At 64.2% G+C, this 14,771-nt stretch overlaps 2 protein-coding genes and 1 long non-coding RNA gene across 3 annotated transcripts; all 3 read left to right on the top strand.

Annotated features, from left to right (window-relative positions):
• The first annotated feature begins 972 nt into the window (after positions 1-972).
• LOC119113379 (uncharacterized) lies at positions 973-1,717 on the top strand. The gene is made up of 3 exons (XR_005095904.1): positions 973-1,101; positions 1,191-1,212; positions 1,585-1,717. It is a non-coding gene; the product is annotated as an uncharacterized LOC119113379 (long non-coding RNA).
• Positions 1,718-6,456: 4,739 nt separating this feature from the next.
• Positions 6,457-7,314, top strand: LOC119114093 (cell wall protein AWA1-like; the record flags this gene model as incomplete). Its single annotated transcript, XM_037238313.1, has 1 exon — positions 6,457-7,314. A coding segment is annotated over one exon (858 nt), but the record flags the coding sequence as incomplete, so codon positions are not given.
• Positions 7,315-7,664: 350 nt separating this feature from the next.
• Positions 7,665-10,637, top strand: LOC119114092 (retinitis pigmentosa 1-like 1 protein). Its single transcript, XM_037238312.1, has 3 exons — positions 7,665-8,030; positions 8,070-9,139; positions 9,506-10,637. The coding sequence occupies exons 1-3, from the start codon at positions 7,665-7,667 to the stop codon at positions 10,635-10,637; spliced, it is 2,568 nt and encodes an 855-aa protein (XP_037094207.1).
• Positions 10,638-14,771: the final 4,134 nt, after the last annotated feature.

Genomic DNA, 14,771 nt, shown 5'->3' with positions numbered 1-14,771 from the left:
TCCTAGTGTTCATGTTTCGATTGTGGAGAACGTTCATGCCTCCCTTTACCTGCAGATAAAGTTAAAACCGTGTTTAGCGGCAGCCAAAATACCTTGCACAAATTTTGTGGTCATGGAGCGAGTTCGTTTTCAGATATATCCAGGGAACATTCAGTGGCTGGCTGAAGCAGAGGGGGGGGGGGGGGGGGGGGGGGGGGGGGGGTGCGCGACGTAGATTGAAGCCGTTAGCCATGAATAACTAAAATACGCGGCCACCGGTCTGGCCACGATCAGCTGGTGGCGTTAGCGCCGTCTAAGGACGGTGGGGCAGGCAGGCTCGGTCAGTTTCTCACAGTCCGGCCAGACGGCGCCTCAAGAGATGGCACTTCATTATTACTGGCCTACGAATGTTTTTTTGTGGGCGATGCTACATGGCAAGATCTGGTATATTTACATCACCACCTTACCCGTTCCATGCAAGCTGTTTATTCGGTCTAATGTAATGAAGAACGGCTCTGTGCCGGCCTGCTCTCCAGTTCTACACTGGTCGGACACCCTACCCACCCAATCTGCGCCCCTCCACCCGGCCGCGGGCAATCCTCCGATGCCGGAAGTTCTTGACCGCCGGCGCGCAGGTGTGCCGCTACCATGTACATCGGCTGTTGCCAGCTGATCACTGCCTCAATCACGCTTGAACCTCAGCGTCTAGTTTCCAACCAATCGCAAGCGTCAGCATAGAGCACCCGCTCACGGGAAGTGCAGGACACGCTGAGGACACAGGATACGCTCAGGACACCGGACACGCAGGACACACGCTCCCGATGCGGAGCACGCCCCGCCGAAAACTCCGGCCATCAGCTGAGCGTCGGCGGGGGAGGCGCACGGCGCTGCCGATGCGTCGGTTCTGTCTATTTTTACCGGGAGCGGCGCTGTGTCTCCGGGCCAAGCTGCGGCGGTATTAATAGGAGCGTCGCAGTACGGGCGGGTCGGGACAGCACCTCCTTCCCGCGGCTTCCTCCAGTAGTCCGCGGAGGGGCCGTCGGTAGCCAGGGCGGGTGAGTGGTGCTCTCATCACCGGTGACAGCGCCTCCTCCTCGTGGCTTCGTTCGGCAGTCAGCAGAGGTGCCGTCGGTAACCAGGGCAGGCGAGTGGTGCTCTCATCACCGGTGACAGCGCCTCTTCCTCGTGGCTTCGTTCGGCAGTCAGCGAAGGTGCCGTCGGTAACCGGGACGGGTGAGTGGTGCTCTCATCACCAGTGTCCAGGATCGGTGTGCTGACGAGCCACCAGCCCGCTGGGCCACTGACGCGGCTTCCGTGTCAGTGACCCGGAAGTAAGTCTGCTGGGTCACTGATCCATCGGCATGTCTGCTGCTGCTGCGGGGACCCTTTAGTCGGCTAGCCGTGTCAATGACCTAAGCAGGCCAGCTGTTGCAATAGCCGCCGCCACGTCACCCGCGTCAATGACCGTTTCTAAGTGATCGGTCTATCAGGCAGCCATGTTAGAGATGCGTCTGTAATCAACGATATCAGTGACTACCCTTTCAGTCAGTCACTCTGATGACCAGTATACATGGCATCTGACAAACCCGTTTGTTATTTGTCCAGGAGAGACCAAAGCCGTCCGCCAACACTGCCGTCTTGGAACCGGCGAAGATAAGCAATAATGAATCGCTGAACCTGTCCTCCGACGGAAAGCGAGCCCTAGTCTCGTCTGTGGGGTTACGTAACCGCTCTCGGCGTCCCGCCATGGTCCCGAGGAGCGAACACGTGACCTATCGGTGGACCACCACGACAGGGCTGCGCCGCCCCGCCCCGTCCGGACCGTAACCTGGAGCGTCATGCCGCCGGCGCGGCCTGGTCCGAACGACCTGCGGCTGGCGATCTGCCGGCGTGACCTGGCGGCCGTGACGGCGCTGCTGGCGGCCGGCGCCGACCCGTCCCAGCTGCAGGGCCAGCGCACGCCGCTCTCCTGGGCGCAGCAGGGCGGCGATGCCGCCATCGTGGCGGCGCTGCTCGCCGCCGGCGCCGACGCCAACCGACGCAGCAGCGACGCCCTGGAGCGCGTCGAGCCGCCGCTGGTCACCGCCATCCGGCTGGGCCAGGACGCCATCTTCTCGGCGCTGGTGGCGGCCGGTGCCGACCTCAGCGCCGCGGACTTCTATGGCCACACGCCGCTCTGGACGGCCGTGTGGCACCGGCGCCAGGTCATGGCCGCGCGCCTGGTGGCGGCCGGCGCCTGCCTCGCCTCGGCCGACAGCTGGCAGCAGTGCCCGCTGTACCTCGCCGCGCGCCAGCCGAGCGCCAGCTGGCACCGCCTGGCGCTGCTGCTGGCGCTGCTCGGCGCGCCGACCGACTTCGCCGACCCGGAAGGACGCTCCAGCCTCTGGTGGGCGATGCGCGAACGGGACGACCGGCTGGCGCGCGCGCTGGTGTCCTGCGGCGCGCGCCTGGCGCCCGGCTGCCCGCCGCTGGAGCACCCGGACGAGCAGCTGGTGCAGCAGCTGCGCGCGCCGCGCTCGCTGGCGCAGCTGTGCCGGCTGCGGCTGCGCCAGCTGGTGGGAGGCAGCGGCCGCGCGCTGCCCCAGCGGCTGGCCCAGCTGCCGCTGCCCGACGCGCTGGTGGCGTACCTGCAGCTGCGCGAGTTCAGCGAGCCCGTCTTCTTAGGCCCGGCCGAGTGGGCCGACTGAGGCACCGCCGCCCGACCCGGGTGTGTTCGACGGTTCGTGTCTCAGCCCGGGAGAGCCAGGGTGTCCGGAGGGTGCTCGGACAGAACTGGTGAGGAGGTGTGGCTGCCCGGCTGACCACAGGGAGGGTCGAACGCTAGCAGCCCACCTTGCCGGCGCGCCGGGCCTCTGACTGGCGAGAACGTGTGTTCCCAGCCAAAACTGAAGCATGCGAGCGCGCCGTGGATCGAACTGGGAGAAGCGAGAGCCGCACTCGGAGGCGTGGTGCCGTGCGGTCCGGATGTGAAAGTGGCTCCCGTGAGGCTGACGTGGCGCAAGCTAGCGAACCGACACGTGGCTCACGCGGAGCACTTGCGGTCCCGTGAGGCTGGCACATCAGCGCCAACAGCCCAACTTCAGTGACGCGATGTTCGAGTCATGACTCGCTGGAGATGAGTCAGAGACCGACTCTGTCAGACCACCGACCGCGGGTCCGAGTCAGGCCCTCCAAACCGGTTGTGACCGGCCGGGGGATCTATATCGATTGGGAGGTCCCGTATCTCCCAAACTGGCCAGCGGAAGCGGTCAGTTGGATCGATGCAGCTGTGTGGCGGTGCTACCGCAGGTGACAGCGACAGTGAGTGACCCCCCCCCCCCCCCTCTTCCACGGGCCGGTCAGTGTTACCGCTCGCCTGCCCTCCCCCCCCCCCCCCCCGCTTCGCCGGAGGCTGACCGGCTTCAATGATTCCTGCGAAATACGTCGCGGGAGGTCTTAACTGTGCTGACGGAATTGTGTTGGAAACAAGAAACTCTCGGCCATATAGGCAGTCTCACTCACTTATTCAGACAGTGACTTGAAGAAAGTTGCTGCCTCTGGGCCTTGAGCGTTATTTAACATTTATCGTAAACGTCAGCCCGTTCTCAAGTGGCGATGTCTTTCAGATGAAGGTGTAGTGCACATCGAATTTGATTTCATTATATATCACCTTGCCAGAATGTCGTGTTTATTCCCTCACATGCAGGTATACGAGATCAGTAGTGTAGCAAACTGCGAAAACGGTGAAACCATCATGGTAGGTCAACCGGAACCTGATATAGGTCAACCTCGATAGGACCTTGTGGCTTTTTGTTAGCCAGATTCGCCAGTTATAGCGTTGATTATGATACTTCCTCCGAATACGTTATTGGTAACACAAGTTTATGTTTCCGCACCAGACGTCCTGAGGCGAGTACGAGCGACCTGTTCCTGGCACAGAGGTGAGAGGTGTCCCACATGGCGTGTAACGTGAGTGAATGCTCGCGGATCTATAGCCCATGATGGGTTAAAGATGCAAAGATCTAGTGTCAAAAGTGAGGAAAATCCTCAGCCCGGAGGAGCTGCAGTAATCTCACCTGCAAAAACTCGGCCAAAATCAAATGCCCATTTTCGTTCGGGAGTCTTTCGTACGCAGACGACATGCCGCACAAATTTTCAAGTAAATGTAGCTCCAAGCGCTGAAACAGCGACGTAGATTGGACACAAAATTGCAGTTAAGCAAATTATGTTAACGGTCACTTTCGTACGCGTCTGTTCTGTTCACAAATAATAACGACGGTTTTAAGCCCCTTTTACACGCTGGCGAGTCATATGGATTTGGTATTGATCCACGGCTTTAGAATTTGTCATTTCAGCACTAACACGTTTAAGAAAAGCTGCGTTACAAATCTACAACAGACAATATAGACGGATATGTCATCGAGCGAAGATGCAACAAATTCTCCGCCCCAGACTGCCAGTGCACGCTCTGTCACATCATCCGGGTCACAAAATCAGCCAGAGTCACCCTCTCAGGGACAACTGGATAGCCAATCCCCTGAAGCTTCAAATGAGGACGAAGATGCCGCCCAAATTAGCAATGCATCAACCACTGGAAGCGAAATGGAAGTTTCGGGGAGCAGGCAGAGTATGCGACCTCGATCTTCTCAAACCCTGCAAAGGGGACCATCGCGACCATCCCAGAATAGCATTGGCGGCTTTCCACCAGATAGCACACCGCCCCCGGGTTCCACACGAACCTCGAGCATAACAAGAACCTCTTCAAAGGGGCCGCTGTCGTCATCAAGCTTGGCAAAGGCATCTTCAAAGGGACCGTTGGCATCATCAAGTCTGGCGAAGACACCATCAGACGGACCCCGTCCCCCATCTGCCTCAAGCTTGTCCAAGACGCCTTCAAATGGCCCAGGTTCGTCACCCAGCCTGGCCAAGTCTTCATCTAGAGGACCGCTCACGGCTTCCAGCTCAGCCAATGCCCCAGACCTGGGCGGTTCTCAGTCCGGTCAGGCGCCGGCCGCGACCCCGAGCGGCACCGCCACGGACACGGACATGTCCGCTGTGTCCTCCGGCGAGACGCCCGCGTACACGCAGGCCACGCCGTCCAGCAACAACGTGACGTCAGAGAGCGAAGCGGGCGGAGCCGGCAGCCCTGCGCCATCCTTCGGCGAGCTGCCGACGGCGGCGAGCGGCGGCGTGGCCGGCGGCGCCTCCCAGCCCGCCGCCACCGACTCCGCCCTCCCAGCCAGTCTCTCCGCGACCGGCAGTCGCACGTCAGCGACGGGAAGTCGCACGTCCGTGGTCGGGGGTCACACGTCCGCAACCGGCAGTCGCACGTCAGCGACAGGTAGTCGCACGTCCGCTGCCGGCGGTCGCACGTCCGCGGCCGGGAGTCACACGTCAGCGACAGGTAGTCGCACGTCTGCGACGGACAGTCGCACGTCCGCTACCGGCGGTCGCACGTCCGCGGCCGGGAGTCACACGTCAGTGACAGGTAGTCGCACGTCTGCGACGGGCAGTCGCACGTCCGCGGCAGGTAGTCGCACGTCCGCAACCGGCAGTCGCACGTCCGCGGCCGGCAGCCGCACGTCTGCTGCGTTCGGCGCGTCTCGTCCGGACGTAGCCGCCGCGCCGTCCTCCGGCGCTGCGGCGTCCGACACCGCGCCTGGGTCTGCGCCTGCCTCCCGGACGGACGCCGCCGAGGCCGGCGCGTCGCCAGGCAGCCTGTCCGACCTGGCGCCGGCCGGGTCGGCGGACGCGGCGCGCTCCGGCGAGGTGACGCCGACAGCCAGCCAGTCTGCGCCGGAGTCCGAGGTTCCGCTGTCGCCACGACCGTCTCAGAAGCTCTCGCAGACGGGCTCGCGTGTCGGCGCGACCTCGTCCCAGCGGTTGGCGCAGACCGGCTCCACGGTCAGCACGACGTCTTCTCAGCGTTTGCCGCAGACGTCGTCCCAACGTCTGGCGAAAACATCCTCACAACGCCTGGCACAAACATCTTCCGAACGTCTGGCGAAAACCTCGTCCCAGCGGCTGGCGCAAACCTCGTCCGAACGTCTGGCGAAAACCTCGTCCCAACGCCTGGCGCAGACACCGTCCCAACGCCTGGCGCAAACGTCGTCCCAACGCCTGGCGCAAACGTCGTCCCAACGTCTGGCGCAAACGTCGTCACAACGCCTGGCGCAAACATCCTCACAACTTTTGGGCCAGGCGCCGTCTCAGCGCCTGACCCAGGCCGGGTCGAAGGTGGGCGTGTCTTCCTCCTCCGAAATTGACCCGCAAACGGAGACGAGCACGGCCGGCTCCGGCGCGGCCACGCCCTCCTCCAGCGCCGCCGGCGGTGTGACGTCAGGAAGCGGCGCACCGAGCGCGGCCGCGTCGCGCACGGACGGCGCCGCCGAGCCCGGCTCTCGCGCGTCCCTGGGCGGCGCCAGCGCGGCCGGCAGCGTGACTGCCAGCAGCTCGCAGGCCGCGGCGGCCAGCAGCGCGCAGCTGTCGGCCGCGGCGTCCCGTGCGAGCGCGGCGCGGTCCCAGTCCGGAGACGAGGCGTCGGCGGCCGCCAGCGGCCAGCTGGGGGCCAGCTCCAGCGGCCGGGTGTACGCCAGCGGGAGTGGACAGGTGTCGCCCGCGAGGAGTGGACAAATGTCGCCCAGCGCCAGCGGGCAGGTGTCCACGCCGGGCAGCGGGCAGGTCTCACCAGCGCGGAGTGGAGAGCTGTCGTCCAGCCCCGGCGGGAGGGCGTCTTCCCACACCAGCGGACAAATCTCTCCCACTCAGAGCGGACGCGTGTCGTCCACCCACAGCGGCCGGCTGTCCACCAGCGCCAGCGGCCAGGTGTCACCGACCCATAGCGGCCAGCTGTCGTCGGGTCCGAGTGGCAGGGTCTCCTCCAGCGCCAGCGGTCAGGTCAACCCGTCTCGCAGCGGTCGGGTGTCATCCAGCCACAGCGGGCGGGTGGCCTCCACCACCAGCGGACAGGTTTCGCCGGCGGGCAGCGGCCAGATGTCGCCGAACCTGAGTCAGAAGATGTCCGCCGGCGGGGGCGGCCCGCTCGCGACGAGCAGCAGTGAGGCGGCCTCCTCCAGCCCCAGCGGCCAAGTGTTCACCAGCGCCTCACAGGGTGGCGTGGCTCGGTCGGCCTCCGGCAGCGTGACGGCCTCGCAGACCGGCAGCCGCGCGTCGGCTACCGCCAGCTCCTCCTCGGCCGCCGCTGCGTCAAGCGCCAGCAGCGCCTCGCGGCGGGACGTGTTCGCCGTGTCCTCCGCCAGTGGCACCGCGCCGCTGACCGGGGCGTCCGCCACCGACGCCGACACCGTCGGGCCCCAGCAGGATGCCGGGAGGAGCGCCGACCCGACGCCGCATTAGGGGCAGCCGCCGCCGCAAGCTCGGCGGCAGGGTTCGCGGCGGAGGACGCGGAGGAGCCGGTGCTGGAGCCTGAAGACGAGGAGGACGCGGAGTCGGTGTCGGTGTCTTCGCGTGCTAGCAGCGCCTCGACGCGGCGGCGTGGGTCCGGCGGCGGCCGGCGGCGCTCCTCCGGCGGCCGACGGCGTGCGTCTGCCGGCAGGCGCGCCCTGCAGGCCGCCTCGGCGGCCGGCGGCGGCGCGCCGCTCGGCTGGCCGTGCCCGCCGCCGCCCGGCCGCTCCGGGCCGCCCTGCTCGAAGCCGCCTCGAATCACGACCGTGGTGCGGTCCGACTGCGCTCAGCAGGCGTGGGACATGTTTGGCAGGAGGGTGCCCAAGCACAACTGCATTGATCCGCAGTACACGCTGCGCGGGAAGCGCATTCCCGTGCTGAACGCGCGCAAGGGCACCATCTGCTCGGCCGTGGAGATGTACTCCAACTGCGGCGGCAGGCCGCCGGCCATTCGCCCGCTGGTAGGCCCGACGGCGGTCAAGAGGAATCCGCGGCCGAGCAGCGGCGGTTGCCGCCGCCGCCGCCGCAGCAAGGGTGGATGCAAGGGCCTGCAAAAGAAAAAGAAGGAGTTGGAGAGAGAGCGCAAGCGGCTAGAGGAGGAGAGCGACCGGCTGGAGGAAGAGCGTCTGTGCCTGGAGGAGGAGCGGCAGTGTCTGGACGAGGAGCGGGCGCGGCTGGAGGCGCTAGCGGCCGGTGCCGACGAGCAGGAGCCGGCGCCGCGCGACGAACGCGACGAGCTGCAGGCAGAACGGAGCCGGATCGAGCAGGAGCGGAAGACGGTGTCGCAGGAGTGGAGTCGGCTGCAGGAGCGCATCTCGCAGCAGGACGTGGAGGAGCGGCGCATCTCCAGCCAGATGGAGGAGCTGCAGGCGCACCGTCAGGAGTCGCTGCGCCAAGACGAGCTGGAGCAGCGCCGCCTCGACGGCATCGAGTCTCAGCTGGCCGAGGAAAGGAAAAAGATGTTGATGGGTGACCAGGACACCGCGGAAGACCCCGCAGCTTCCAGCGGGCAGAGGAGCGAAGGAGAGGAGGGTGAGCAGAGCGCCCCCGAGACGGACGGAGAGGAAGATGGTGCGCGGAGCGGTGCTGAGACGGAGGGAGATGAAGAAGGTGAACATGGCGAAGCTGGGGTAGATGGGGAGGAAGAGGAGGACGCTGAGGCAGATGGCGATGGCGAAGGTGTCGAGAGCGACGCCGAGACGGACGAAGGCGTGGAAGGTGGGGAGGGCGGCGAAGAGGAAACAGAAGGAGACGGCGAAGGTGATCAAGGTAGCCAAGAGGAGACAGAAGTAGAAGGGGAAGGTGGTCGGAGCGACCAGGAGACGGAAGGGGAGGGTGAAAGTGCTCAGAATGCCCCTGACATGGATGAGGAGGGAGGATCACCCGCACAAACCGATGGAGAGGAACAGCCTCCTGCTACGAGTGACGGAGAAGACCAGCCGTTAGGTGGCAGCGGCGGGGAAGAAGACACCATCGCGCAGAGTGACAGCGATTACAAACCCTCCGACCAGACGGACGAGGACGCCAAGTCCCTCAGCCGAATAGACGAAGAGGGCGAATCGGCGGCCAGGCTAGCCGAAGAGCAGCAGTCCGCGCCGGCGGAGGACGAGGACACGTCTCTGGCGCAGACCGACGCCGACGAGGACCAATCGCCGCCGCAGACCGACGCCAACGAGGACCAATCGCTGGCGCAGACCGACGCCGACGAGGACCAAACGCTGCCGCAGACCGACGCCGACGGCGGGTCCATCGACCAGACGGACGACGGCGAGCAGCCGCGCAGCGACAGCCAGGCTACGCTGACGGCTGGGGAGGACGGCGCCGAGGAGCCGACGCCGGGCTGCGGCGAGGCGACGCCGCGCGCCGGGTCGGCGCACAGCGCCAGCGGCACGACCTCGCCCGGCCAGCCGACCTCCGACGGCGGGCCGACCGACGGCGACGCCGCCGACCCGTTCGACGACTTTGGCGGCGGCGCGGCGGACGACACGGAGACAACGGACGCCGACGCCGACCAGACGGGCCAGTCCGATGCGGAGGCCGGCGGTGTCGCGTCGGAGGTCGCGACCGATCATGGAGAGGAGGGCGAGACGGCGACCGAGTCGGACGCGCCGCCGAGCGTCAGCGCCAGCCGCACCGGCCGCAGCTCGGGCTCGCTGGCCGGTACCGGCAGCCAGACGGGGTCGCGGCCGTCGCTGGCCGGCGCCGAGGCCGAAGCGGACGCGGACCTCGGCTTCGGCACGACGGCGGACGCGCAGCCGGCCGACGACGGCGGCAATGGCGCGGCGAGTCCAGGAGAGGCGACGTCCGGCGCGGACCTGGCCGCCGCGGACGGCGGCGAAGCAGCTGGGGAGACGGAGGCCGACGCCACCGACCGGACGTCGCTGAGCTCGGGGGAGGTGACGGGGCAGACGGAGGAGGAGATGGGAGGGGAGACAACGGAGGAGACTACGGACGAAGTGGGAGGAGAGACGGCGAACGAGATGGCTGGAGAGACGGCGGTGGAGGCGGGAGATGATACGGCAGGGGAGACCGCGGAGGAGACGGCAGAGGAGACGGCGGAGGAGACGGCTGAAGGGACAGCGGAGGAGACAACAGAGGAGACCGTTGGTGATACTACGGGGTCAATGGACGGGCAAATGGGACTCGACGGGCCGCCAGCGGCGGAGCAGGAGCCAAGCGGGGTGACCGAGGATGGCTCCGAAGAGATGGCAGCATCGGAGGCAGGGGGAGAAACCAACGAAGAAGTCCAAGAGACTGCTGAAGAGACTGGAGCCTCCGAGACCGAGGGCGAGGGTGGTGGCGCAGCCCAGGAGACTGCCGAGGAGACCGGTGCTTCGACGACAGAAGGGGAAGCCGACAGCACGGCCCAGATGACCGAGGAGACCGGTGTCTCGGAGACGGAAGGAGCCGACAGCACGGCCCAGATGACCGAGGAGACCGGTGTCTCGGAGACGGAAGGAGCCGACAGCACGGCCCAGATGACCGAGGAGACCGGTGTCTCGGAGACGGAAGGAGCCGACAGCACGGCCCAGGAGACGGCCGAGGAGACCGGTGTCTCGGAGACCGAAGGAGAGGCCGACGGTACAGCCCAGGAGACGGGCGCATCGGAGGCGGACGCATCGGCGGAGGGAGACGCGCCGCCAGCGGCAGCGGCCTCCCAGACGGGAGGAGACGCCACTACGGAGAGTCAGGCGGCCACTGAACCCGGAACCACCAGCGCGGAGGACGAGGAGGCGACGCCAGAGCCCAACGCAAACGAAGAGGACTTCTTCTGAGCACGGCGGGCAGGCCAGCCATGCCTCACTGGCTGGAGTTTACATTGGTTGATCGCACCACATCCCGTAGACACGCTGGGGGCAGCCAACACTCTCTGGGGACAAAGCACTCACTGGGGATAACAGGATTCACTGGGGACAGCCAACACTCGCTGGGGACAACAGCACTCACTGGGGACAGCCAACACTCGCTGGGAAGCGTCATGCAGGACTGACAATACACAAACGTCGACAGGCTCTCACCGAGGGGTCGAAACATCCCATAGCAAAAGCAGATTCAGCAGCTCGTAAGCAACGCCAGCAGACGGGCGTGAGATCAGGGTGACTTCAAAGGCCACACTCCACAAGACGGGCGTCTGTGTACGTACTGTGAGGAGGCAACAGTCCAGTGCTGGCTCTGTTCCACTTCCGGCGCGTTATACATCCGAAACCAACCCCATCGTCTGCCTCGCCCACCATGGCCCCACGGCTGCCTCCGGCAGTGTCTTGTCGCGATCTGTCCCCACTTCCGACGGGTCATACATCCGAGATCGACTCCATCGTCTGCCCCGTCCGTCGTGACCCACGTCTGCCTCCAGCGACGCATCGTCGCGGAGCTGGTGTGGCGCACCACGGCCATAATACGCTTCAGACTCGCCGAACGCGGCGATCGTGCAGCGCTGGCCGGCGGCAGGCAGGAGCTCGGCTCAGGACGGAGGAACTGCGGGAGTGCAGTGAGGCTTACCGCACGTGGCAAAAGTCGTGCGAGATTAGAAACTGGTGACGCGACGCAACATCCGACATATCTATTCACGGTCCATTTTGAACTGGGATGACAGCATCACGTCGGTGCCAGGTAACGTACTCTACAGATACCGTAGAATCTATCTCGCGACAGCATACATAGGAAGTACCAGTATGTGGCCACATGCAAAATGTCTACGCATGGACCACACGGGTGCCGGTAATGTAGTGGCTAACGTGTCTGCGTCAACCACTGCGCGTCTGGGAAACTAGAGGTACGGGGTTCGATTCCCCGCGGTGCCAGGGCGAGAGGCAGGAGGCGCCATATAGGTCTCAGCAGCTAAGTGCGTCGGAAAGCCTCAACGGCACACACACACACACACACGCGGATCACGCTATGTTGTCCAGATAATGATGACATCTTACCCATCTGACCATCGCTCATTAAGCATATGGGGGAGATCGCTACGTAATCGCCAGACGCGACACCACACAACGTTCAACGCAACAACGCTCCGCCAAAAGCCAACGCGCGGCGTGGCGCCAACTAGCATCACACGATGTGGTCCTTTGACGGCCACGACCATCAAGCGCTTACACAGGCGACACGTCATGGCACTGAATCTTCGGACCACTTTTTCAGCAATAAAGCCCGCTGAATAGAAATAGGTAAGCACTGGTTAAAACCACGCATCCCCTTCCTGGCCTATTCAATGAAAAGCATGTCATGTGCTATGTCTCAATCCACGCTGCGGGACTGACCGCCTTAAATGTGACAAATACGCATCAGTCCACTCAGCTACGTGCCAGAACAAAAAAACGTTAAGTACAGGAACACCTGTACTTCTCCAGCCCCTTCCCGGATAGTCTGAAAGCTGGGCAGTTTTTCTCCCGTGGACACCCTGTTTGTACATCACTGCTCACGCAGCAACTTGACTAGAAGTGAAGTGCTCATATGTGAAGCTAGCAATAACACAAATCACTGAACATAGCTAACAACGATAGCATAGTACATAATAATGCACGGTAAGCTGTGCTAAGACAAAAACACGAATACATGTCTGCACGCAAGCCTAGCCATGACATTATATAATCCATATCACAGACGTTTAAATAAAGTTATCCCCTAAGCTGAAATGACTTGCCCGTAGCACTTAAAACAGCCGCGAAACGGAAGGACACTGACTGGCCTACAGGACTTTGAACCGATAGCTTGCGTGGAGTCAATGCCTTGCATATCTATTCCGTTCAGCCATACGCTTCAGACACAGAGACTCGTGCACTTCATCTCAGACACAGAGACTCGTGCACAGGTGCGTCATCGACACCGCCCCAGCAGCGGCCGCGTCACGGGCTTCACCGGGGGTGTAGGGATGGGGTGGGATGGGGGAGCACGTTATCTCCAGCGAACAGTGTCCCGCCGCTCACAGCACGAGCCGTAGATGGCGGGGGTACATCCCACACCGAGATCCGACCGGGGCGGGTACATCGCGCGCGGAAATCCGGCCGGGGCGGGGTACATCCCGCGCGGAGATCCGGCCGGGGCATCCCGGGAGATCCAGAGATCCGGCCGGGGCATACATCCCGCGCGGAGATCCGGCCGGGGCAGGTGTACATCCCACACCGAGATCCGGCCGGGGCATCCCGAGAGATCCAGAGATCCGGCCGGGGCATACATCCCGCGCGGAGATCCCACCGGGGCAGGTGTACATCCCGCGCGGAGATCCGGCCGGGGCAGGTGTGCATCCCGCACGGAGGACCGGAGCGGGCGCGCAGCTCACATGTAGAGCTTCAGCTGCGACTGCATGTCGTCCAGCGACGGGCTGCCGAACTTGTCGCTGTTCTTCTGCATCAGGTCCAGTATGGCGGCCATCTGGTCCCGCTCCACCCTGCGGAGCGCGGCGCTCAGGTCAGGTCAGGTCAGGTCAGGCGGCGCTCAGGCGCTGCTGTTTGTGCGGCGTCACGCCATTGGCCGAGCTCTCTCAGCGCGGCCCGAGCTCGCCAATGATGGCCGAGGTTACCTCCGTCGCCCATGGCAGCTCGCAGCAGCTGACTCGGTCCAGGTGCCAATAACACCTCACGTGGCCGATTCGGGCCATAATAAACCGAAGGCCAAGTTAAACTGGAGGCAAGTTTAACAACCAGTAGACATTTATATCCTCCAATGGCGCGCCAAAAGCGCAAAAAGTCACCATTTGTAACGTATCGGCAGCCGAGGTTCATTCCGCAGAACAAACAATGCCTCCCGCAACAGCTGTGGCAACGCGCCCAGCCCCTTTCTGAGGCCCTGGTGGGGGCTCAATTGTAGGGGCTCTCGCCCCTACAGTCACTACCTTCCAGCTGTCCTCTTTTCATTGATATACACTGATACTATGCTTGCTAAGCATGCGCAGCATTCTGGCGTCCGGTATGAGTCCCTTCCCAGATCACGTATCAGGCGAAATCTTACACGTCCTGGCAGCTGGCACCCAGCCCCTAACCCTTCACCGTTGCAGCCAGCGGTCTGGCTGTACAGCGCTGACACTCTGGGACGTTATTTCATGGCGCGTGACGGCCTTAAGCCACCGGGAAGCCTGTTTCGCCTAGCAATGCAATACACAGCAAGTCTCATTTATCTACAGCTCTTGCCACCCCTGGGCCATACAATTTTGACGGCAACGATACAAGCTCGAGTTAATGTACGCTCTCTGTCGACCCCTCGCCCACAATTTTCCGCTTCCCCCCAACTTTGATTGCAGTGCCTCCCCGAGCCCGGGTTGAGTAACGTGGTGTTTCCTCTGGTGGCAGCTGCCCCGCCCCCCGCCCTCGTCACTGTCCTGCTCCCGCCGGCCGCTAGCGGCACCGACTATTCTCTGGTGGCGGTGCTGCCCCTCCCCCCCCCCCCCTCTCCTCCAAACACTGTCCGCTCCCGGCGGCCCTGGCGGTGCTGATAGTCTCGTCGTGGGCGGCACTCCCTCCTCCTCCCCCCCCCCCTCTCATGACACTGTCCAGCTCCCGGCGGACCCTGGCGGCCACCGACTGTCCTCTCGTGGCGGCGCTGCATCCCCCCCCCCCCCCCCCCCAGACACTGTCTGCTCCCGCGGCCCCGGATGCCACTGAACTGTCTCTCCGTGGCGGCGCTGGCCCCCCCCCCCCCTTCCGACCCTCGTACTCCAGTGATTATCTCTTGTGGCTGCCCCGCCCCCGCCCAGACACTGGCCCGCTTCCGGCGGCCCCCGGCGCCACTGACTGTCTCTCCTGGCGGCGCTGCTCGTCGCTCATGCCGCGCTGCAGCTGACTGCGGATGGAGCGCAGCTCGGCCCGCTTCACGTGGCCCGGCAGGTGGTGCGCCCACCTCCACCAGGTCGGGCATGGCCCGGTCCGAGTCCTCCTCCGAGTCGCCCGAGTCCTGCCGCTCCGGCGGCGGCGGCG

Source organism: Pollicipes pollicipes, unplaced genomic scaffold, assembly GCF_011947565.3.
Source record: "Pollicipes pollicipes isolate AB1234 unplaced genomic scaffold, Ppol_2.1 Scaffold_7262;HRSCAF=8765_pilon_pilon_pilon, whole genome shotgun sequence".
Classification (NCBI taxonomy): domain Eukaryota; kingdom Metazoa; phylum Arthropoda; class Thecostraca; order Pollicipedomorpha; family Pollicipedidae; genus Pollicipes; species Pollicipes pollicipes.
The sequence above is the reverse complement of the archived record's forward strand: the minus strand, read 5'-3'. Positions and strand labels throughout refer to the sequence as shown.

What these genes read in the sequence shown, in the direction of transcription:
- LOC119114092 (XM_037238312.1), top strand. Translation starts at nt 7,665, where the DNA reads ATGTTTGGCAGGAGGGTGCCCAAGCACAACTGCATTGATCCGCAGTAC. An exon ending in AGTGTCTGGACGAGGAGCGG is followed by an intron (nt 8,031 to 8,069) that starts GCGCGGCTGGAG and finishes GCCGACGAGCAG; the next exon opens with GAGCCGGCGCCGCGCGACGA. An exon ending in ACGGACGACGGCGAGCAGCC is followed by an intron (nt 9,140 to 9,505) that starts GCGCAGCGACAG and finishes CACCGGCCGCAG; the next exon opens with CTCGGGCTCGCTGGCCGGTA.